The sequence below is a fragment of the Geotrypetes seraphini genome, chromosome 12 (genome assembly GCF_902459505.1).
Source record: "Geotrypetes seraphini chromosome 12, aGeoSer1.1, whole genome shotgun sequence".
Taxonomy (NCBI): Eukaryota; Metazoa; Chordata; class Amphibia; order Gymnophiona; family Dermophiidae; genus Geotrypetes; species Geotrypetes seraphini.
In genome coordinates this window covers 47,354,859-47,381,053 of record NC_047095.1, presented here as the reverse complement: position 1 = coordinate 47,381,053, position 26,195 = coordinate 47,354,859, and the positions used below count along the sequence as shown (strand labels likewise).

Below are 26,195 nucleotides of genomic sequence, written 5' to 3'. Positions count from 1 at the left end.
CGGACATGGGAGGAAGAGAATGTTACAGTAGTCCAGTATTCCTAGTACTAGGGATTGTACTATAAGTAGGAATTGTGTGCTTTCAAAGAATTTCCGTACTTGTCTCAGGTTTCTCATGATTGCGAATGATTTTTGAGTTGTTTTGTTTATTTGTGGCTGCATTGTGCAGCATCTATCTATGGTCATGCCTAGTAGTTTTATTGTTGTTTGGATGGGATATTTGGTTGTGTTTATTTCTAGGATGGTTGTGGTTTGGATCCTGTCGTTTTCTAGGAGGATGAATTTGGTTTTGTCTTGATTGAGTTTAAGTTTGTGATTTTCCATCCAGGTTGTGACCGCTTCCAGTGTTTGGTGAAGTTCCTCTGTCATGGTAGGTTTGGAATGATCGTATGGGATGAGGATGGTGATGTCATCTGCATAGCTATAGGATGTTATGCCTTGATTATCCAGATGGGTTCCTAGAGAGGCAGTGTATAGATTGAAGAGGGTGGGGGACAGTGGAGATCCTTGTGGTACGCCGCATGGGTTTGACCAGGATTCTGATTTTTCTTTGTTTGATTTTACACTGTAGGTTCTGAGTTTTAGGAATCCTTTGAACCAGGCGTATACTTTGTCTGAGATGCCTATTGCATCTAGTTTCTGTAGAAGGATGTTGTGGTCTACTAGGTCAAATGCTGCCGATAGGTCCAGTTGTATGAGTAGCATTTTTTTCCCTATACTAAGTTGTTGTCTGGCGGTATCCATGAGGGAGCCTAGTAGTGTCTCTGTGCTGAAATTTGTTCTGAATCCTGATTGCATGGGGTGTAGTAGGTTGTGGTCCTCTATGTAATTGGTGAGGAGTTTGGCTACTAGGCCTTCTGTAATTTTGACATATAGCGGTATTGAGGCTATAGGTCTATAGTTGGAAGGGAGGTTTTGTGGTGCCTTTGGGTCTTTTTGGATTGGGGTGATGACAATTTCGCTGAGGTTGTCAGGGAATGTGCCCTCTGTGAGTGTGAATTGGATCCATTGTAGAATTATGGTGCGGAACTTTATACTAGAGGTGGTAAGGAGATATGAGGGGCAATGGTTGAGGTCACAGGAGGCATGGCTGTATTTTTTGTATAATTTGTTAAATTCTGGCCATGTTATGTTTGGGAATTGAGACCAAGTTCTGTCTGCTGCGATTGCTTCTTTTCCTGTGGGGTGGATTGTGATTGGATTTTGGTTGGATGGGTTGAGTATTAGTGTGGCTCTGGTGTTGGTGATTTTATTCTTGAAATGTTCTGCTAAGATGGTGGGTGATGGTGGAGGTGTGTTGGTGGTGGTAGTGTATGGTTTGGTGTCTGTTAGTTCTTTTAGTATTTGGAAGATTTTTTTGGAATCTTGTGTTTCTGTGCCTATGAGCTTGGTATAGTAACTTTTCCTCTTGTCTTTTAGTAGATTTTTGTATTGTTTGTTGATTTTTTTCCAGTCGGTTTTTGTTTGTTCTTGATTCTTTTTTCTCCATTTTCTTTCTAATCTTCTACACTGTCTTTTGAGTTGGAGTAATTCATTATCAAACCATTGGTCTGATTTCCTTCTGATTCTGGTTTTGGTTTGTAGGGGTGCCAGATTATCAAGTATGTTGGTGGATGCATTTTTCCAGTGGGAGATGAAATTTTTTGGGTCGCAGTCTTGGATGGTTTCGTCTACCTTTGCCCAGAAGATGGTTGGGTCGATATGTTTGCGTGAGGTATATGTGGTTTTTTTTGTTTGAGGTGTGTGTTTGGTTTTGGTCCAGTTGATGTTGAAGTTGAAGACGTAGTGGTCTGACCATAGGGATGGGGACCATGTTCTCTGTTTTAAAAGTACTACTGGCCTACCTTAAAGAAAACTGCCCATTCTGGCCAGATACTGGCTGATTGGCAACACAAGGTAGCTCCAGCAAAAATGACTGCCTCTCTCCTGCCTCACTCAGTCATATCTTGATAACCATCTAGCCTGTTTTGAACCTGAAGTACAATCATGGAGTTATGTAGTCCATAATAAAAGATATATAAAGGGAGCACTGGAAGAGTTTAATTACTTTTGGTGGTATTTCTTTTTTTTCCAAAATCTTTATTCATTTTCAAATCTTTCAACAAGTGTACAATATTATAGCAAATAATTCAAATAAATCACTTGAAAATCCTTTCCAATAATGTCTTAAGTACATAAATACCCCCCTCCCTCCTCCCATCCCTCCCCACAACAACAATGAACTCAATCAAATCACATACTGCATACCCCCCACCCTTCATTAATAATACTCCTTATATATAAAGGTGTCTAATCATTTGAATTTACAATCAATGGCCCCCAAATCTTTTTAAAATTAGTATAATTTCCATTCTGTAAAGCAATGATTCTTTCCATCTTATATATATATGACATACAGAATTCCACCAGAAGGTATAATTGAGTCTTGTATAATCCTTCCAATTTCTGGTAATATGCTGAATGGCAATTCCTGTCAATATTAATAGAATGGGGGGAAGGGGGATGGGTGGGTTATGATAATTCAATATATATGTGCATAATTTAATTGATTAATATACATAGGAATTATATTATTCATGTATAGATATGAGATGGGGTGGGATATAAATCTTTTAGTTATATATTGTTATGGAATTATCAAGTGATAATGTAATATGTTGTGTTCATATTTTAATGTAAACTTGATGTATATGTTAAAATGAATAAAGATTTTGAAAAAAAAAAAAAAATAATAGTTTATTATTAGATATTGAAATTTGGCTCTTTAACCTCATTGATGTTCCAAATAAAATTGTTTCATAGGATAAGGCAACATAATTCTCTAATAAAGAATTAATTTGGGGCCAAATTGACTTCCAAAAGGCATTAATACAAGGACAGAAAAAAATTAAATGATCTAAAGTCCCTGCATCCAGATTACAATGCCAGCATCTATTATACTTAGAGCTATCTAACTTTTGTAAGCGAACTGGGGTCCAAAAAACTCTATGCAACAAAAAAAACCAAGTTTGTCTCATAGATGCAGCCATTGTACATCTTATTCTCCAAGACCAAATTCGTGGCCATTGAGATGCAGAAATTTGGTGCTTGATCTCAATGCTCCAAATGTCTCTAAGACCAGTTTTCTGTTTTTTATTCAAATAACCATATAACAATTTATACCACTGTGCGCTTGGTGTCCCAAGAAATCCGCCTGAAAGCATAGGAATTCCAAACTATACTGATTATTAAGATCTTTCTATTCAGGGAACCCTTCCTGATTAGCCTGCTTCAGTTGCAACCATTTAAAACTTTGTGACTTATTTAAACCATATTTATGTTGCAACTGTGAAAAACTAAGCAGTGTACCATCATTCAAAGTTCGTATACCTGCAATAATCCAATGCTTCCAGACAATTTTAAATTCATCCAATTTTAATCTTGGAGTTTAGCCAAATGGATTGATGTAATGATTTATAAATTGGAATAGGTGATAAATTACTAATATAACGTAAAGTTTTCCAGGTATCAACCAAAATTCTATTATCTTTATATTTCCTAGGCATTTTTATACTAGGAAGATGAACCAGATGTAAAGGAAACAGGAGTCGCCACTCTAAATACAGCCATTGTGGGACATTTTCCATGAGCTCTGGGAGGATCCAATACATACCCTGACGTAAAATATAGGCTTGATGATACCTATAAAAAATTGGAAAATTTACTCCCCCCCCCTCCACAATTGACTTTTGTAAAGATACTAAAGCAATTCTAGGCTTTTTACCCAGCCAAACAAATTTCATAAGAATACCATTTAATTTTTTTTATAAAAGGACCCCTGAAAAAAAAACTGATATCGTACTCATTTGATAACAAACCACAGGCAATATCATCATTTTAATCGTTTGAACTCTCCCCCACCAAGATAAATGTAACGGATTCCATTTCTCACACATTTCTGTTATTTTCCTTAATAAAAGTTTTTCATTCTCCTTCATTGTATACTCAATATTGTTTTTAATATTGATGCCTAAGGGGGTAATAATAAAAAAAAATCTTTGGTCCATCTTTTTCTCTGTTTCCATAAGACTCAGAAGAATACAGGTCATTATAGAAAGTAAAAAATTGTTTTAATATATTCTCAATTGTAGTGTGTATTTCTCCTTTATTATCTTTTATTCCAATAATTTTTGTTTTCCTCTTTTTTGCTTTAAGATAATTTGCTAGTAATCTTCCTGCCCTATTTGAATTTCCATAATACTGAGCTTGCTGATAAAACAAATCATTCCTTACAAATTTAGAAGATAATTCATTATACTTAGCTTTTGCTTTTAATAAAATTTGTAAGGTAATTTGTTCCCATCTATTAACTAATTTATTTTCCAATATCTTAATTTCTTTCTCCAAATCACAAAATTGTTTTTTAAGTTGTTTTATAATATATGCCGAATATGAAATAATATTACCTCTCATAGTTGCTTTAAATGCATCCCATAACACTTCTATATTAATATCATCAGAGGTATTAATTTGAAAAAATTCAATTATTTTTAATTTAAAATCTTCAAGGAATGATGAATCTGCAATCAAAGTATTATCAAACCTCCAAACCGGTTTAGAACAAACTTGTTCATCAGATTGTAACTCAATCCACATACCACCATGATCAGACAAAATGATAGGATCTATGATGGCTTTTGTTACATTCTGAACTATTTTATTGGAAACAAAAATATAATCAATCCTTGAAAAGGAATTATGAACCTGTGAACAAAAAGAAAATTCCCGATCATTAAAAAAGAATATGCTATTTATCTATTAAATCACAAGATTGAACCAAATTATCTAATCCTAATGATTGCATAATTTTACTTGGACTTTTATCAACAATTGGATCCATTACAGCATTGAAATCTCCAGCCACTACTAAATTAGAAGCAGCCAGTGGGAGTAATAATTGTTGTAAAGTCTTAAAAAACTAAATTTGATTCGTATTTGGAGCATAAACATTGAACAAGTCAAGAGTAGTACTTCCCATGCTCATTTTAACATGTACCCACCTACCTAAAGGGTCCGAAGCAATGATCTGAAAATCAGCTGTACATTTCCTATTAACTAAAATGGCAACCCCAGCTTTCTTCCCAATTGCAGGGGCAAAAAAATTTTTAGAAACCCAACCCCCTTCCAATTTCCTAGATTCTATAATTGACATTGTCTTCAATCCACGGTTTCAGCTTCAGTGATGAAGTGGAGCAAGTAAGTTTTGGAGGAACGATGACGTTCCCAGAAAAAGGACTTCTTCAGGTAAGAGATTTGGTTGATAGTCCCAGGATGCCCATGTCTCCTCCTCTGCATTTGTCTCCTCCATGCAATCCTCCCCACAACACACTGCCTGTGCTCCAGCCACTACCCTGAATGGCTGCTCCAAGGAGACTGGAGGCCTGTGGTGACTGTAAGAATTCCTCTTCTGCGGAAAAGCCGCCCGGTGCTGATTTTGTATAATAATATGTATACTTAATCAAATTAAAATGACTAGACACCAGCACCCACATGAAATCCAATAATAAATAGATTTTATACAAATCCCCCCATCCTCTAATACCTTCTTCTCCCAAATTATTTTAAAAAAATCCAATCCCCATCCCTCCCATACCCTCCCCAAAAATGGATAAACTTGTAACACGCATAGGATATGTAACCACAATACCCCCCAGGCAACATATAATCAAATCCACCTTCTAATGGAAATATTATTATGATAATAAATCATTAATGCCTTAAATAACAATAAAATAATATAAATATCTCATATAATGAAATGACCATAAAAATAATCCAGAAGAAATTATTCATATAAATCCATATTAAATAGATAGAATTAATCAAATAATTAACTCATAGAATTAATTTCCTAAACTCTAACATTAATATAGAAATTCCTCATTTGACCAATTACAAATTATATTCATCTACTGAAAGGACAAAATATAAAATACTTTATAATATAAAAAAAAACCATAAAATTTTACATAAAATCCCTTTTAAAATCTAACACATACCACCCCACCATAATTTATTCTAAATACACCATTCAAATCTTCTTAATAAGTTCAATAAAATGTGGAATTTATATATGTATCTTAAAGCTTACATTCATAACTAATATGATATTTAGAAATTATAATCAACAAAACATACAAATCATTAACATCAGGACCAAATAATATCTCATAACTTTCCATACTCCAATCATAAATTAACATCCCCAATAAATAATTGTAAAATTGAAGTTATTATAAAAATGGCCAAATCATATATCAGGAACTCCAAAAACAAAATGAAATATAAATAGAGAGCATCCAGAATCAATAAAAATAAATAACACACATCCAAATTATAATAAAGAAAAATAAACTAAAATTCAGAAATATATCTTTCCACAATTCATTCAAGTACGATGTCTTCCAAATCATAAAACATAAACACAGCTAATAAAATAAACATAGAACATTCATGACATCACTGTAACTACCACAACAGAACATATGTTCAAAAGAAATGAAAAAGAAGGAACAAAAAATAAACAGAAACAGTTGTATTAACATCTTTAAAGTAAAATAAAAATTTCATTGCATAGAAGCTCAATGCAGATAAAACTAAATTCTTTATAGCCTCGCCACATGCACATAATACGACAAAATCATTACTTATTAACAATCTTAATTACCCCATTCAACCAACGATGAAGATTCTCGGGGTAATACTAGACCAAGGGCTAACCATGAAAGACCATGTGGACTCCCTAATCAAAAAAGGATTTTTCACTCTCTGGAAACTTAGGTCCATTAGAGCATACTTCCACGCTCCAGCATTCAGAATTCTAGTACAATTCCTTATACTAAGCCACCTTGATTATTGTAACATTACCCATCTGACAATCTCCCAGAAGCAAATGCAAAGACTGCAACTGATACAAAACGCAGCAGTCAGGCTGATCTTCGGGCTGAAGAAGTCCGATCACATAACCCCTTCCTACCAACTCCTGCACTGGCTGCCAATGGAGGCACGCACGAAGTTCAAGCTGGGATGTCTCTGCTTCAAGGTATTATATGGGCTAGCCCCTAAATACATAACAGACCTCTTCTCATTCCCATCCAACAGACATGAGAGAAGTACATACCTGAAGTTCGTCTCCCCACCGGCTAGAGGATGCAAATATAAGAGATACCACCAACAACTTCTATCAAGCAGCCTTATGGGGCAAAGACTTAGAAAAACTAATTACTCACACAAATGACTATGGAGAATTTAGAAAACACCTAAAAACGTACCTGTTCTCGAAACACCTAGGTAACGAACCAGGACAATAGCCCCCTTCGCAATATCGTTCCCAAAACTGAATTTGTAAACTGTTAACCCCCAATCACAAACTATGAATACCCCATTCAATTTATGGAATTTTTCCAATTCTTTGTAAGCCGCATGGCACTTCAAGGCCCTGCAGCATACGAACTGTTGTTATTATCATTAATGTTCCCATTATCAGAAGTACACTGCTATACTCTGTAATTCGCTGTATGTACAGTTTCTCTTTATTGTAAACCGCCTAGAAGTCGCAAGATTGTTGGCGGTATATAAGAATAAAGTTATTATTATTATTATTATTAGTTATTAGAACAAACTCATTAGTACGGTGAAGCATAACTCTTGCTCTTCTTCTTCTCTATCTTCTTTTCTTGAAAAACCTTTAAATAGTCATTGGTTCTGAAGTGATCAAGAAATCCTTCAATTTCTCAGGATCTTCAAAATAAAGTGATTTATTCCCATTGGATACTCTCATTTTTGCAGGATAGTATAGTTCATACTTAAAACCTTTTTCTTTCAGCTGAGGACGAAGCTGAAGGAACTGCTGTCTTAAAGCCACAGTGCTCTTTGCAAAATCCGGCAAGAATAGTAATTTGGAGCCTTTATAATTTAAGTTCTTATCAGCTTTTGCTGAACTTAAAATTTCAAATGCTTGCTGGAATCTCAAAAGCTTGAAAATAAGAGGTCTGGGCTTTGACTGACTAGCAGACCGTTGAAATGTGCTCGTTCAATTTCTAGGGGGTACTTTAAGTTCAATTGTAATAACTTTGGCAATAAATTCTCCAAGAAATGAATAGGATTTCCCTTCCAAATTTTCCGCTAATCCAATGATTTTCACGTTCTTCCTCCGTCCACGATTTTCATAGTCCACCAGCTGTTTTTGCAGATCTTTAATAGTTTTATTGTCAGCCTTAGATTGAGCAGCCGTTAACTCCAACTGCTCCACTTTATGTTTTAAAACGGTCATTCGCTGATTAGCAATCTGCGTATTTGTATTTAAGACTTCCTCTTTGACTTCTTGTATACTATCCGCATTCTTCTGAATCAGTTTTGATATGTTTCTAAGCTCAGCCATTACTTCCTTTTTGTCTAATTCCTCATCATCCGGAAGTGGGGCTTTAGAGGGCATCACATGATCATGTTTGACGCGCTTTGCCGTGCCGGACGCCACAAAAGCCGCATCAATTTTTGACTGCCTCGTACTGGCCATCTCCTTATGTCACACAATCCCCACCCAAATCCAAAATTAAGGCGAAAAGGTATTTCTAAATCTCACACCGCTGCCTGGGAAAGCGGAGCAACGCGATCACATGTCCATGTTTTGCGCGTGCCAAGCCACGCCCCTTTTGGTGATATTTCTGAAATCTCATTTGAATAGATCCTGCTGTAGAGCAAACACTGTGACTGCCAAGATAAGCTCACTTGGACTTCAAATATTCTAATATTAAACTAATAATTATGCCTTAATGTGTATATCTGCATCAAGTAGATCCAAAGATGAGGTGTCTTTAATGCTTAGAATAGTGGGCGGAGAACCAGGGAAATCCCATGTGATCATTGGCAAGTCTCAAGATTCAAGTCCTACTTATCTTGGGCTCCTTATGATCTTGAGCAAGTTGCTTAACCCACCATTGCCTCATGTAAACATGAATTGTAAACCCTCTGGGGACAGAAAAATACCTACTGTGTCTGAATTTAATTTGCCTTGAATTACTACTTAAAAGGCATGAACTATATCCAAAATCCCTTCTCTTCCTTAAATTTGGGATGTAATTTGTTAAATAAAAGGAAGTGGAACTATGGAACCAGAGGAGAGGCAGGAACAGAGCTGAAGAGGGACCATGATTAGGAAGTAGAGCTACTTTTCTTAGCTCTGCTTCAAGGCTTATCCCTTTCCTTCTCTGCAGGCTGTTGGAAGGCTGAGGCTGGAGAAAAACACCTCTGCTGCTCTCAAGTATGGAAACAAAAAGCCAATTCCCCAGAAATTAAGCCATGGTTATATTGAATGTATATGTAAGGTACAAATATTTTTATATACAATGTTTTTCTTTTATAGCATATTTATAATATTTGTGTTTTCTTCAGATACAGATATGGTCATCATCTATCTGTCAGCAGGAATAACATCAAAGGATTCTTCAGAAGAAGATAAAAAGTCTACTCTGCATGTTATCAATGAGGAGAACGGCTTCCTTAACAATACTGTAATGATTCTTACCTACGCCCTAATGAATGGTAGGGAGCATTACCAGGCAATATTTTATTTTAAGATTATATTATTTTTATGGCAATGTACTGGAATGTGAACTTGTACCACAGTTACCAGCAAAAATTTGTATAAGCAGGCATAACAAAGGAAATTGTAAGATACATGTTTGATTCCTGTTTCAGTCCTGAGGTGTGGTAAATATCTGGAATTTGTGAGAGCTCCTATAAAGCTGCAATCTGCATATTTCGTTGAACAATACTAGTACAGACCCAGGCCACTGGTGCCCCTCATCATATACTATATTCTCCAGGCAACTACCCTGCTTACCCTAAGCCTAAAACTCAGCATTCAAGTTTTGTTAGTCATTTAATGTAATTGATTGAATTTATTTCTTTTAAAAATGTATACCCCACTTACCACTATGCAACTTCTAGCATCAAAAACATATAATTAACTAAAACAAAACAGAACACACAAAACAAAAAACTTGATGATAAAAATCTAATATGCTTGGCACTTAACCCTTGACTTAATTATTTTTGCATTGCTGCCCTTTAATCCCTTTACAGCCTACAAAGACTTTCCTGTAAGATGCTGAGAAAGAGCAGACTTGTTTGATGTGTGTATATGTTTTTAAAATGTCTAAATTTTGCATCTAATTTTTTTTCAGAGGGTGTAACTGGATTAAAAGAATTGGCCTTTCTGCGAGACTTGGCAGAACAGAACTCTGGAAAATATGGTGTGTCAGACAGAACTGCTCTCTCTGTAACAAAAGGGAGCATGATGGTGCTGAACCAGCTCAGTAACCTGGAAAGTACAGCTGGACGCTTTTACACAAACCTTCCAAACCGAATGATTGATGAAGCTATGTTCAGTCTACCCTTCTCTGACGAAATGGGAGATGGTAAGAGCTCTATAAAATGGGATTCACCATTTGGAGCTGAGTGCAATAGGCAAGACAGCAGAGTAGACTGTACCTTGGATGATTCTCCCTTACAAAAGTTTTAGCACTGTTGAATCTAGGGTAGCTGAAACTAGCTACTATCTAGGAGATTCCTAAGACTAATAAAGAGTCATATCTCAGGGGATGATAAGTTCATGAAGTCCTGAGTCTTTGTGTAAAGGCAATTCCCAAGATGCTATCATAAAGAACAAAGCAATCTTTTGTGTATGTGTTTGCATGTGTTTCCTGCTAGAAAAGGACTCTGGTACTGCTAACAGTGGTGCCTATAATCAGATGGTCTTCATGTTATGAGGATTTTATATGAAGACACTCAGGAAAGAGTATGATAGCTATAGGGAACAGAAGACTTTTAAGATAGTGTGAGATTTATTTATTTGACAATTTGTACTTCTTGTTCAATGATATATGTAGGAGCTCAAAGGGATGATCTCTCTTTAAAAGAGCTACTGAATGTGATCAGCTCAAGTAACTTAATTTCAGTTTTGCTCCTCTGATTTATGTCTTTGCTTCAGGCAGAATATTAAGGAATACTTCTTTATCCCAGGACAAGCAGGCAGCATATTCGCACATGTGGGTGACATCATCCAGGGAGCCCCGATGCAGACAGCTGCAAAAGCACTTTTGCTTTAAGAACTTTAGAAAGTTCACGACTGACCGCACCGCACATGCGTGTGTGCCTACCCACCCGACATGGGTGCATGGCTTCTCAGTTTTCCGCTAGTTACGAAGTCATAGAAACAGAAAAACATAGAATATGACGGCAGAAAAGGGCCATTGGCCCAACAAGTCTGCCCACTCAAGAACCCTCCCCCTTAAGCACTTCCTCAAAATGAACCCACATGTTTATCTCATCTTTTCTTAAAATCGAGCACGTTGCTGGCCTCAACTACCTGAAATGGAAGATCATTACAATGATCAACCACCCTTTCAGTGAAGAAATACTTCCTAATATCACCATGAAATCTCCCACCCTTGATTTTTAACGGATGCCCGCTTGTTACCGTAGGTCCAGTAAGGAAAAAGATGTCTTCTTCCACCTCAATACGGCCAGTAACATATTTGAACATCTCTATCATGTTTCCCCTCTCTCGGCGTTCCTCGAGAGAGTATAGCTGCAACTTAGCTGCAACTTACTTAGACGTTCTTCATAGGAGAGATCCTTGAGCCCTGAGACCATCCTAGTGGCCATTCGCTGAACCGACTCTATTCTCAGCTTATCCTTTTGATAATGTGGCCTCCAAAATTGAACACAATATTCCAGATGAGGTACAACGGCATCGCAACGTGCTAGAATGTTCTGCATTTCTTTTTTGCCTTCCTGATAACAAAAACTTTGATTTTTTTTTCTATTATTCCCTTTGGAACTTTTTCTATTTCTCTTAAAAAAAAAACCACAAAAATCAATTCTTTCTTTGCCATTTTTGACACCGGGGCCTTTGCCTCCACCTCAGCCCTCAGGTTTTGATTTGGCTGAAGTGCTTTTCCCTCCCATGTTCTGCCCATTAACTGGTTTTAAAAGTGTGGCAGGTGCCAGTGCACTATTTCTGTTACTGATCCCCACAAGTGGTATATCCAGTGCCTGGACGCAGACCACCGCATAGAGTCTTGTTCATGCTGCTCTATGCTATAGAAGCGGTCCATTAAGAATCGTATACTTCAGCAGAAGCAACTCTTAGGTACCATGGATGCTTCACAGGTACCATCGACACCGTCCAAACCCTTGACATCTAAGGCATCAACATTGCCAGAGGTACCGGTGTCCATGTCAGTGTTGCCGTTCATTGCTCCGTCAGGTAAGCCAGCTAAGAAGCCACCAGCTTTCCAGATGGGGTCTCAGGCCATAAAGGTACAGAAAAGTCATACCAGCCAAACAGAGACCTTTGATGCGGCTTGCTTCCACGTCAAGAGGTGCATCTTCTTCGATGTCATCCTCACTGGAACGAGCTGTGGCTTCAGTGATGCTTTAAGTTGGAGTTTGGGGACATGTTCCAGATGCTCACTCCCATGTCGGCTCCTCCGGTACCAGCCCAGCCTGAGTGTTGCTCCATGCTAGATGCAGGTACCACCGCTGCCTCATCGGTACCGTTTCAATGGCACCGATCATCATCATCATCATAGAGCCATGTTTCTCGACACTGGTCTTTGAGACATCAGTCTCCTTCACCAAAGCATCACTCCCCAAAGCATCAGACTCCTTCACCAAAGCATCACTCCTCGAAGCATCAGACACTTTCACCAAAGCATCGCTCTTCTAGATATCGCTCAACTTCCTCGGAGCATATGCATAAGAAGCACCACTCTTCTGGGCATCAATCTAGTCATTCCAGACATTTGTCTCCATGCCCTCCATCCTCCAAATCTAGCAAACATTCTACTAAATCCAGGTATCTTTCTCCTGCACACTCAGACACGCGTAAGCGATCTGTATCACCTGCTTCTTCGACTCGGTACCATACCAAAAGAAGGTGCCATTCTTCCTCCATTCCTGAAGATTCGGATCTCCATCTTCAATCCATTCATGAGGCATTTCCTTCTTCCATGGAAGCGTATGGTTCCCAAGTGGAACATTCTCCTCGCTCCACTTCCCATCGGGAACCTTCAGCTTCTGAGCCAGTCTCGTTTACCCGCTTCATTAGGCAGATGAGTAAAGACCTGGAAGTAAAATTGGAGGCAGACTCCAAGTATTCAAAGGAATATATGGAAGCCTTAGATATAAAGCATCCTCCTAAGAAGTTACTGAAACGTCCTCTGCATGGCATCCTGAAGGAGTCTCTTTGTAGGAACTGGGAGTCCCCTTATTCTATTCCAGCAACTCCTAGAAAGCTGGACTCTCAGTATAAGATTATTCCTATCCCTGGTTTCGACAAGCCTCAGCTTTCTCACCAGTCTCTGGTAGTGGAGTCCATACTGAAGAAATCTGCCTCCTTTAAGGTCTATGCCATTACATCATTTTCTTTTCCAGAGATAAATAAAAAAGATTTGACATTGATATGTGAACATTTCTTAAGAAAGAACTGAATATTTCATGGGGTGTCCTAATTTTTTCACATGATTGTAGATATGCATTTGCCTTCTGAAATGGGAAGTATACTTTTTTTTTCTCATCCTACACTTAGACTAAATCCCTTACCAGTGGCACAAATTTGAATTTTAGACATTTTTTCATTGACTCCCTCCCACCCCCCAAAAATGTGACGGTGACAGTACATACCAGGCTCTATGACATCTCCAGATGTTATGGCCATTCCTAAGAAAGCAGCAATCAAGTGGATGGCATAGCCTAAAGGTCAGTGCAGTAGACAGTTAACGACAGGACCCAGGTTCAATTTCCACTTTAACCCTTTCATTTCAGTACATATATTTGAGCCCACCTGGAACATAGAAGTGCCTCCTGTACCTAAATATATAAGTGACATTCAAGTCTTAGAGCTAATGTAGTGGTAGGCATGTGCGTGCAGTAGATTTTCTCCTCTGTTTCTGGAGGGTTCACCAAACAATATGGGATTTATGATGGATTAGTATCTGGGTCCCTTTATGTAAGGTCCACTTCACTGACCACTAGGCTGCTCCTTTGCACTGCTGAGATGTTCTGTGAGGCCAATTCACTAGGAAAGCTGCCAGACAAATGTTACTTGTTTTACTGTATTTTTCCCTGGGATTTTTTTTCCCAAAAATGGTACTTACAGATGGATGTGTTCAGCCTGAAAATGTCTAGCATATAGCCAACATTTCCTCTAAGTATTGAGTAACATGAGCAAAAAAATTATGTTCCCTTACTTTGTGAGCATTTCTTCAGATATATACCCAGACACACACACAACATGCATTGTTTCTATGGGATACACGCAGAAGCAGATGATAATTTGTAAACAGTTGGTAGCAAAATGGTTTTCACTGCAGAAGTCTGAATTCTGATAAAGAACTTGGTAGTGCTAAAAGGTCACAACAGTAAAAACTGTTGAAAGAGTTCCCACAGAAGAGTTGGAACAAAAACGGTCTTGATGTGCTGCTACGCACCCGGCACTGTGGATCATAAGCCAGGCAGTGGATGTCCTTGCTTGATGCGTACACAAGAGCACATTGACGTTATACATTATACTGTACTGAGCCAGGAGGATGAGCCTTAATCACACCGACCAAAACTGAGGTGTGCCTTCATGCAAAGGGAGCGCACTTTGAACATCTGATTAATTGAACATTACTAAATGACTAGATTTTTGTGTAAGATATGCCATAATACTTTTTGATGTGCTTTTATTAGTTCACACTTCATTTTCACAAGATAGTGCTGCAGTACAGTGGGAAATATTTACATCATTTTACATCAACTTCCCTTAGGATATAACATTCTAAATTTCATAAGAATCGGCCAAGTTCTGTGGAAGATATGAAAAAAAACTAGGGTGCATTATTTTATGGCTCACAGTGTGTGTGTGTCCTGCAAGAACTGGTGGCAGCCATTCAACGAGTGGCTCAGTGCCAGGCAGGAGTGCAGAAAGCTCACTCTTTTCCGGTACACCCATGGACCGCAAGAACTCGCAGCAGCCATTCAGAGGGGCTCAGCATGGAGCAGGAGCATGGAAAGCTCGGTCATGCCCAGTACATCGCTAGACCACCAGGGATTCAAAAAGGTAGGCCAGAGGGAGGTAAAAAAATTGTCAAAGAGTCAGCCGAGACAGAAGATGGGAGCAAACCCTCTTGTCGTGGCCCACCAGGTCATACGGCAGATCCGACGGAGGCCTGTAACAAGTCCGGGAGGGGGCGAGAGGGCATTGACTTGAATAAAAGATGAGACCCCCATTTTGGGCCATTTTTTTTGGCCCCAAAATCTCATCTTATATTTGAGTATATACGGTATGTGTGTGTATAGATATAGATATAAACGCAGGGAACTTGGAAAGAATTCCATGAGCCATGCTCTACTTGCTTTCCCTACTTATTCATCAGTGCTTTATAGCTGTATAGAATTCAGACACTTCCACCCCCTCCCCCACAGTATGAGCACCACTCTTTAAAAAAAAAAAGGGGGACAGTAGGGGCTTTTCTCAACACAACAGAGAAGAAACCCTGGGAGAACGGTATAGAAAATTAAATAAATAAATGGTATCATCTTGTTCAAAAACAAATCCCATCATCTTTCTGGTAACCTGTGCCAGCTTTCTGGTTGGTAACCTGTGCCAGCTTTCTGGTCCTTACTAGTGCTTTTTATCTTCTGATTTGCTGCCATTTCTTATGTGAGTCTGGAAGATGGGACAAATGTAGCAAAGGAAATATTTGAAATCAGGGCAGTTAGGAGTCAAAGGGAAAGTGACCAGTTGCTACAGTCATATTAAATCTTTGAAAACTTGGTTGTTTCAGAAATGTTTTAATTAATTTGTCATTTCTAGATTCTGTGCTTTATATTTGTAGGTTGCATTGTGATGATGATTTATTTATTTTTATTGTTTTTGTTTGTAAACTACTTTAACACCTTATACAAAACAATATATAAAATAAACAATCCAATCATGCAGCATCTTTGTGAATAGTTTTTTACAGGCCTTCTAATGAAATAAGGCCTGTTTGTTGTGTACATTCTTCCCAGCTTGTGCTGGTAGGGTATAATATTTTCCTTGCTTTATTCACCAGTCCTAGACTCGCTGAGCTAAAACAAATGTTCAGATTACATGTCTGTCTCAGAAGGGGAATTTTGTACCAGTAAAAGATGACCTAGCCAATCGAATTTGAAAAGTCAGCTTTGTCTTACATACATCTACTCTCTCTGCAGGAGTGTTTAAATGTTTTCCAGTTTTATCAATAGCTGTGTTATAATGCACCTTGAAGGCAGCTGCTTTAGCTTACTTGCAGCAAATAATTCCTTATAAATTTTAATGTAACTGGTCTAGATACAATGATGTCTTTTGTTTTCCCCCTTTCTGCTATAATAAAACCCTTAGCGTGCCATGCGCACTTCAATCTCCGTGTGCCGTGATCCATGGTGCCGTGCCGCCGCATGTGCAGTAGAAGGAGCCTGTGGCGATTTGTGACGCATGCGGCGGTTTCCCCAGCTGAACACGGGGACTTAGATAAGAGCAAGGAAGGGGTGCTGCTGGACAGGGGGGGAGATAAAAGGAAGGGGGAGTAGGGAACAGGTGCTGCTAGACAGGGGGGAGGTAAAAGGAAGGAAGAAGGGCTACTGCTGGGCAGGGAGAGCAGGGAAGGGGTGCTGCGAGATAGGGGGAGGTAAAAGGAAGGGAGAAGGGTTACTGGACAGGGGGAGTAGCGATGGGGTGCTGCTGGATAAGGGGAAGTAAAAGTAAGGGAGAAAGGCTACTGCTGGACAGGGGGAGCAGCGATGGGGTGCTGCTGGATAGGGGGGAGGTAAAAGTAAGGGAGAAGGGCTACTGCTGGACAGCGGGAACAGGGAAGAGGTGCTGCTGGACAGGGGGGAGAGACAGAAAGAAAGACAGACCCAGGGGGCCAGGGAGAGAGACAGAAAGAAAGACAGACAGGGGAGAAAGACAGACAGACCAGGGGGCAGGGAGAGAGACAGAAATAAAGACAGACATACAGGGAGCCAGGGAGAGAGACAGAAAGAAAGAAAGGGGGCAGGGAGAGAGAAAGATAGACAGACATACAGACATATTTTCCTTGCTTTGTTCACTAGTCCTAGACTTGCTGAGCTAAAATAAATTTCAGATTACATGTCTGTCTCAGAAGGGGAATTTTGTACCAGTAAAAGATGACCTAGCCAATCGAATTTGAAAAGTCAGCTTTGTCTTACATACATCTACTCTCTCTGCAGGAGTGTTTAAATGTTTTCCAGTTTTATCAATAGCTGTGTTATAATGCACCTTGAAGGCAGCTGCTTTAGCTTGCTTGCAGCAAATAATCCCTTATAAATTTTAATGTAACTGGTCTAGATACAATGTTGTCTTTTGTTTTCCCCCTTTCTGCTATAATAAAACCCTTAGCGCGCATGCGCACTTCAATCTCCGTGTGCCGTGATCCGTGGTGCCATGCCGCCACATGTGCAGTAGAAGGAGCCTGTGGCGATTTGTGACGCATGCGGCGGTTTCCCCAGCTGAACACGGAGACTTAGATAAGAGCAGGGAAGGGGTGCTGCTGGACAGGGGGGAGGTAAAAGGAAGGGAGAAGGGCTATTGCTGGACAGGGGGAATAGGGAAGGGGTGCTGCTGGACAGGGGGGAGGTAAAAGGAAGGGAGAAGGGCTACTGCTGGCAGGGGGAGAAGGGAAGGGGTGCTGCGAGATAGGGGGAGGTAAAAGGAAGGGAGAAGGGTTACTGGAAAGGGGAGTAGCGATGGGGTGCTGCTGGATAGGGGGAGGTAAAAGTAAGGGAGAAGGGCTACTGTTGGACAGGGGGAGCAGGGCTGGGGTGCTACTGGATAGGGGGAGGTAAAAGGAAGGGAGAAGGGCTACTGCTGGACAGCGGGAACAGGGAAGGGGTGCTGCTGGACAGGGGGGAGAGACAGAAAGAAAGACAGACCGGGGGGCCAGGGAAAGAGACAGAAAGAAAGACAAACAGGGGAGAAAGACAGCAGACCAGGGGGCAGGAAGAGAGACAGAAAGAAAGACAGACGGGAAGAGAGAAAGAAAGAAAGACAGACATACAGAGAGCCAGGGAGAGACAGAAAGAAATAAAGGGGGCAGGGAGAGAGAAAGAAAGAAAGACATGCCTAAGCCTACACATCTATTCTAGTACCCGTTAATATAACGGGCTAAAAAACTAGTATTTTATATAAACGGTCTGGTTAAGAATGCTGCAGTCCGTCTCATTTATGGCCTCAAGAAATCTGACTATGTAAGCCCGTATTACAAAAATCTACACTGGCTGCCTGTGGAAGCAAGGGTCATTTTTAAGTTTGCTTGCCTTTGCTTCAAAACCATGACAGGTTCATCCACAACCTATCTGTCTCATCAATTTGAATTCCCAGGCACAACTAATACACGCAGTGCCTACTTGTTTGCTTTTCCATCCCTAAAGGGCTATACCTACAAGAGATACGTTGATAGAATATTATCATTCCAAGTAGGCAAATGGAACAAATGTTTAACCAACATCATCTCAAACGCACTCTTGTACCAAACTTTTAGGAAGTCAATCTAAACTTATCTCTTTGACAAATTTATCTGACCCCACTTCAACCTTGATGTACATCCAAAACACTTCCAGATAAACTTGACTAACCTTAACATGCAAATGTAATTTTGAAAGTTCTCTGTAATGTCGCTGTCTGTATACAGTCTCTTCCCCTGTAAACCACTTTGAACTGTTCATGGTATGGCGGTATATAAAAATAAAATTATTATTATTACATATTAAGATCTTTGAGTCTGTCCCATATGCCTTATGATGACCATGCACCATTTTAATAGCCATCTTCTGGATCGACTCCATCTTGTTTATATCTTTTTGAAGGTGTGATCTCCAGAATTGTGCACAGTATTCTAAATGAGGCCTCACCAGAGTCTTATACAGGGGCATCAATACTTCCTTTTTCCTATTGGCCATTTCTTTCCCTATGCACCCTTGCATCCTTCTAGTTTTCACTGTCGTCTTTTCAACTTGTTTAGCCATCTTAAGATCATCACATACTATCACACCCAAGTCCCGTTCATCTTTTGTGCACAGAAGTTCTTCACCCTTTAAACTGTGTTGTTCCCTCAGATTTATGCAGCCCAAATGCATGACCTTGCATTTCTTAGCATTAAATCTTAGCTGGCAAATTTCAGACCATTCTTCAAGCTTTGCTAGGTCCCTTATTGCAGATTTTGGTATCATCTGCAAAGAGACAAATCTTACGAGACAGCCCTTCAGCAATATCGCTTTCAAAAATGTTAAGAACAGGCCCAAGAACCAAACCTTGAGGCACACCACTGGTAACATCCCTTTTCCTCAGAGATTTCTCCATTTACCACTACCCTCTTTTGCTTTCCACTCAACCAGTTGCTGACCCAGTCCATCTCTTTGGGGCCCATCCTGAGGGCACTCAGTTTATTTATTAGACGCCTGTTTGGAGCACTGTCAAAGGCTTTGCTAAAACCTAAATAAACCACATCTAGTACACTACCTCTATCCAAGTTTTTGTGCTATGATAAATAGGTACTCTTTTAACTTCTGAATATAATTTTAAAGCCTGATAAATGTGCTTAAAAGAATGGTGCTCCACTTTTGTTATTTGGTAAAATGGTTCAGCAAGAAGCACAGTCTGAAAGAGCCACATTCAGTATGTATAGACTTTCATTTTCTTATGAGTTATTTTTAAAACAGCTCTGTGCTATGAATGAGTCATGATAAGGACCATAGAGAACAGTCCCTTTTTTTCCTTTTTTTAATGAGCTACAGGTTGAGTTATGAATAATAGGAGATGTAGCTGTAGAAAATTCAACAGCTTCCCATGTCTTATATGATTTAATATATGCAAAGCAATAGAAAACCATTTTGTCATCGTTTTATAGGAAAGCTTTTTTTTTTCTTAAAAACAGTTGACCTTGAGGACAAATGTTTTAAAATTAATCCATGTAATTGTACTAATTAAAGTTGTCTGCATTTTGGTGTTTTCAATTTCTATTCTTTCAATTCAAGGCCTGATCATGACTGTGAGTAAACCATGTTATTTTGGAAACCTACTACTGGGCATTGTGGGAGTCGATGTGAACCTGGCTTATATCCTAGAGGATGTGACCTACTACCAAGATTCCTTGGCTACCTACACATTTCTCATAGATAATAAAGGTATTTGTACTATGAAAAACATAGAGAACGTATTACACTCTGTACTCTGTCCCATTGAAGTCATAGATTTAAAAACAGTATGTCTTTTATGATGTCTGCTGTAAAAATAAACAAAAATGAAAGATCAAGCAGCAGTAGTTAAACCAGTTTTGCTCAGTTATTTTCTGAAACAGTGAGTTTATTGTCTCTAGGATTTATATATTAGTTTGTTTTTTTTACAAATTAATGAATAAGCTCATTGTTTAAGAAATGATTTGTCGTTTCATATGAATATCAGATATCCAAAGGTACCACTTAGAACAGGAGTGGAAAACCTGTGGTCTGCCGTTGAATTTTATGCTACCCTCGAGACCATGGGAAGTATTATTATTATACACAGACAACTTCATTAACTAGTTTTGATGATTATAAATACTGTATTTTACAAATATTTTCAGAATAACCACTCTAGCAGGTTTTAAAATTTATTTTTAGTTACATTTTTACTTGGTTATTTATCATAGGAAATCTACGGAACTCTGTGCATTTATGGTTCCAATATTACATAATGTTGCAACCCTCTAGGGGTATTATTATTATTTTTTATTTAATAATTTATATTCCACATATCCTACAATTCCATGCGGATTACAAATTATTCAGGTACTCAAGCATTATTCCCTCACTGACATTATTCCCTCAAGCATTATTATTCCCTATTACTGACATTTGTGTAGCCCTCTAGGGGTTGAACTGACATTCATGTAGCCATCTGTGTATAGAGATTGCCCACTGTGACTTAGAAGATAAAACACACTTTACGATGTCTGTAGCATCTGAATTTTTTTTGTTTCTATTATAAATTTTCCATTGCAATTTAAACAGAAGAAATCCATTAGTTTGAATGTACAAAGGTTGTTTGAAAAGTTTGGTAAAAAAGCAAGTTAAAAACACATTTTTTATTTAAATCTGTTTTATTTTTCAATGTAGTCTCCATTAGAGAATGATACGTGTAACACGCCAAAATGGTGGGGAAAAAACTGTGTTCACCATGGCTATGAGGACAAGGCCATTCACTGCCCCATGGAGCGGTAAATGGCCTTGTCCCTGCAGTTAAGGAAGGGAACGTGTGTGGTCACCTATCGCGCTCCCTCCCTGCTTACTGCCGCCGAGTCTAAACATCTCCCTACTCCCTCCCTGCCCCTTACCTTCGTGGCCATGATTTCTAAACTGCCTTCTTACAGCAGCCGGAGCGTTGAAGCGGCTTGTGGCTGCCGTAAAGGTCATCTCTGTCGCAACCGGAAGTTGCATCAGAGACAACATTTCCGGCAGCCATATGCAACTTCAACGCTCTGGCTGCTGTAAGAAGGCAGTTTAGAAATTGCCGGCAACGAAGGTAAAGGGCAGGCAGGTTTGTTGGCACAGTTGTCGGACCGGGCCTGTTGTCCAAGGGAAGGTGGGGGCGCGGGTGCATGGCAGAAGCGGCTAAGAGGTGTTCTCGCTGCAGGGGGGGGGAAGGTAAGGGGCAGGGAGGGAGAAAGGGAGGAAAGGTGGGGTGGAGAGGAACAGACGCTGAAGGGAAATGGGTAAAACAGAGTGGGGAGAAGACGCTGAAGGGATATGGGGAAGACAGAGTGGGGAGAAGGTGCTGAAAGGACATGGGGAAGACAGAGTGGGGAGAAGATGCTGAAAGAACATGGGGAAGACAGAGTAGGGAAAAGACGCTGAAAGGACATGGGAAGACAGAGTGGGGAGAAGACGCTGAAGGGAAATGTGGAAGACAGAATGGGGAGAAGATGCTGAAGGGAAATGGAGAAGACAGAGTGGGGAGAAGACGCTGAAGGGAAATGGGGAAGAGAGATTGGGGAGAAGATGCTGGCAGGGAAGAAGACAGAGATGGCAGACTATGGGTGAGCGTAGGGAATAAGAAGGGTGCCAGACCAATTTGGAGGGGGAGAGAAAGAGAGAGGCACAGTAACAGAGCAAATGGAAGACGCAGAGAGAGGAGAGACAGTGGATGGAAGGAACTGAATGAGAAGATGAGGAAAGCAGAAACCAGACAAAGGTAGAAAAAAATTTCTATTTCTTTTTCTTTTTTTGCGTTAGGATAAAATAGTATATTAGTTGTGTTGCTAAAAATATAAACAAAGCCCTGCCAGCTGAACATCTCTTTCTCCAGTTCAGCAGCCAGAACTTTGATTTATAAGGAAGGAATAAGCTAAATATTGCAGTACTGAGGCTTGTATGGGTGCTGTGGGGTCGGTGACGGGGTGGTTAAGGGAATGGCGGGGCGGTTAAGGGAATGGCAGGGCAGTGAAGGGGATGCTGGGCCGGGGACGGGGCAGTGACGGGGACAGATTTTTTCACCATGTCATTCTCTAGTTTCCATCAAGGGCTATACAATTAGGGGCATGTTCTATAAGTGGCGTCCCAATTGTAGGCAGTGGAAGGCGTCCTACTGCTGTCTAACCAACCAATTGGGACACATGTTTTTTAAAAAAACACCCTGAGGCAGGCCGCCTACACCATAGGCATCTGTCGCAGTTGAGGGAGATTTGTAGGGATGTTTAAGCTCACCCAAGGCTAGGCGTGGGTGTGGTTACACTCAGAAGTGGCCTTGGGCGAGCTTAGGTGGCCCTATGAATCTCCCTAGGGCACAATAGGTGCCTGAAATATAGGCCAACAAAAAGTTTGTTTACATTTCAAATAGATGTGGCTGCTATGCTGATTGTGGCAAAGAAATCACACTGCTGTGATCAACTGAGCAACTGCAGCAGGGAACTCCCCCCTCCCCTCCGCAAAGTCGGGCGGCAGGAGGGATGCCCAATTCCTCCTGCCAGAACCCCTCAAACAATCCCTGGCAGGAGGAATGCCCAATTCCTCCTGCCAGAACCCCCCGAAACAACCCCCCACCCAACCATGATAGGCAGCAGGGATGCCCACTCCCTCCTGCCAGAACACCCCCTGAAACAGTCCCCCACCCAGAAATTGACCCCCCCCTCCACCCAACCAGCGACCCCCCCTCTCCACCGACCAAGCCCCTACCTACCTGACAATCCCCCTAAAGAGGAGAACTCCCCCCCGCCCAAGTATCTTATAAACAGAAGGTGCAGCCAAAGGGAGGCATACACACACCAGCCGGCTCAGATGCCTAAGGCCTCTCCCATAGGAGATACCTTAGGCATCTGGGCCAATTGGAGTCTTAGGCCTCCTCAGTGCATTCTGTGAAGCACTGAGAGGAGCCTAAGACTCCGATTGGCAGGAGGGGCTTTAGGTATCTGGCCAATAGGAGTCTTAGGCCCGTCTCAGTGCATCCCAGAATGCACTGGGAAGGAAGCCTAATACTCCGGTTGGCCCAGGTGTCTAAAGCCCCTCCTATAGGAGGGGCTTTAGGCATCTGAGCCAAACAGGGCCTTAGGCTCCTCCCCAGTTCATCCCAGAATGCACCGGGAAGGGGAAGGCCCACCATTTTCCAGTGGCGAGCTTGCCGGCTGATGTATACCTCCCTCACTCCCTCTGTTAGAAGGTGTGGGGGGAGTTGGAGGTGGTCTCACCATTAGGGGGATTGCCAGGTGGAGGGGTGGTCACTGGGTGGGTGGGGGGGCCAGTTGATTGCCGGGTGAGGGGGTGTTTTGGGGGGTTGTTCAAGCAGGAGAGAGTGGGCATCCCCCCCATGTTCTGGCAGAAGGAATTGGGCACTCCTCCTGCCAGAACATGCTTCGGGAGGGGGGGGGCAGGAGGGATGTCCAATCCCTCCTGCCACCCAACTTCATGGAGGGAAAGATATCAGGGTTTCTCCACTGCTGCGGTTGCAGCTGAGCTGACTTGCTGCAACGTAATTCTCTAACTGGCACCTGTGACATAGACACCAGTTAGAGAATTGGGGTGTTTATGTGGGATTAAATGAGGTTAGGCATTCTGTCCATTAGGACAGATACGATTCTATAATTGACAAACATGATTCTATATAGGATGCCTGTGTGTGTTTCTCCGAAGTTGCTTTGGCCCTTAGTGCAGTGAGTTTCTAGTTTTTTCACCCCTTGGAAATATAGGTTTTGTCAATCTCTGCAAAATCCTCATTTGATGGAAATTTCTTCCCACCGAACCAATTTTTTAATTTTGGCAACAGGAAAAGTTGGATGGGGCCATGTCCAGGAAATAAAGAGGATGAGGAATCAGTATGAAGCCAATTCATGGCATTTTGACGGCTGATATATGGAATGGTGCATTGTCCTGGTGAAACAGCACTTTTTTGTGCATCTTACTTGGCCATTTTTCCTTCAACTCATCTTTCAAATGTTCCAACAATGCTGTATAATAGACTCCTGTTATTTGTTTCCACTTTTCCGTTGATCAGTTGACAAACCTAGTAGCAGAGGTGGTTGAGGCTGGCACTATAATTTTAACATGCTTAGGACAGATATAGAAGAATATGATAGACAAATAAGAAACTGACCAGATGACATAATTTGAGTGTGGGAATTTTTCTGTTTATCTATCCAAGGTAGTAGAGATCCAGAGAGAAAGACAGTTGTAACTGGACATGTCAGTTGGTCATCTGCCATTGTGTATTATGTATGTTAGGTCCTGGTGAGCTATGGATTCAGATACTGGTAGATTTTACTCCCCCCTCCACAACCTTTCCAGGTACCTAGATTCAATCCTAGTTTGCATTCTAAGAGCAGAATAACTTTTTAAAAAATGGGTACCACTATTTATTTTTCCAAGTATCAGATACATTTCATTCATGCTTCAGTATATAGTATTCTAGTTAATGCATTGAGATATACTATTTTTTTGTTTCCTTGTTTAATCTTTTTGCTTGGATGATAAGGTTAAGCACATTTTTGTTAAGCACATATTTGCATATGTGATTTCATAGATATTATACACGCAATTAGAGTGGTAGGTGAGGTGGGACAGGTGTAGGTGATTAAAACCTGAAGTCAGGATTTGGACCTGAAATAATATATAGATGATAGGAGGTCCTATGATCTAACATGGTAACATAGTAGATGATGGCAGATAAAGATCCTAATTGTCCATCCAGTCTGCCTAACCTGAATCCAAAGCTTTACCCGGTACTGTGTTTCGGTTCCAACTACTGAAGTCTCCGTCAAAGCTCACTCCAGCCCATCTATACCCTCCCGGCCATTGAAGCCCTCCTCTCCCATCCTCATCCAAAAGGCCATATACAGACACAGACTGTGCAAGTCTGCCCAGTACTGGTCTTAGTTCTTCAATATTTACTATTATTTTCTGATTCTAGATCCTCTTTGTTCATCCCATGCTTTTTTGAACTCTGTCACCGTTTTCCTCTCCACCACCTCTCTTGGGAGTGCATTCCAGGCATCCAACATCCTGTCTGTAAAGTAGAATTTCCTTACACCACTCAACCTCAAATTATGTCCTCTGGTTTTACCATTTTCCTTTCTCTAGAAAAGATTTTGTTCTATGTTAATACCTTTCAAGTATTTGAACATCTGAATCATATCTCCCTTGTTCCTCCTTTCCTCTAGGGTATATATATTCAGGGCAACCAGTCTCTCCTCATACATCTTCTGGCGCACACCTCCTATCATTTTCATCGCCCTCTTCTGGACCGCTTCAAGTCTTTTTATGTCCTTCGCCAGATACGGTCTCCAAAACTGAACACAATACTCCAAGTGGGGCCTCACCAACGACCTGTATAGGGGCATCAACACCTTCTTCCTTCTACTGGCTATGCCTCTCTTTATACAGCCCAGCATCCTTCTAGCAGCAGCCACCGTCTTGTCACACTGTTTTTTCGCCTTTAGATCTACGGACACTATCACTCCCAAGATCCCTCTCCCCGTCCATGCATATCAGCCTCTCACCTCCCAGCATAAACAGTCCTTTCTGATTATTAATCCCCAAATGCATTACTCTGCATTTCTTTGCATTGAATTTTAGTTGTCAGATATTAGACCATTCCTCTAACT

The 26,195-nt window shown here is 40.5% G+C and overlaps 1 protein-coding gene across 1 annotated transcript in view; it reads left to right on the top strand.

The window, feature by feature from the left end:
• Positions 1–26,195, top strand: part of CACHD1 (cache domain containing 1) — a 389,271-nt gene that overhangs the window by 206,521 nt on the left and 156,555 nt on the right. Inside the window, exons 8-10 of the mRNA XM_033916184.1 lie at positions 9,430–9,579; positions 10,224–10,457; positions 20,104–20,253. Of these exons, the coding sequence (XP_033772075.1) occupies positions 9,430–9,579; positions 10,224–10,457; positions 20,104–20,253 (534 nt within the window). The remainder of the gene's footprint in view (positions 1–9,429; positions 9,580–10,223; positions 10,458–20,103; positions 20,254–26,195) is intronic.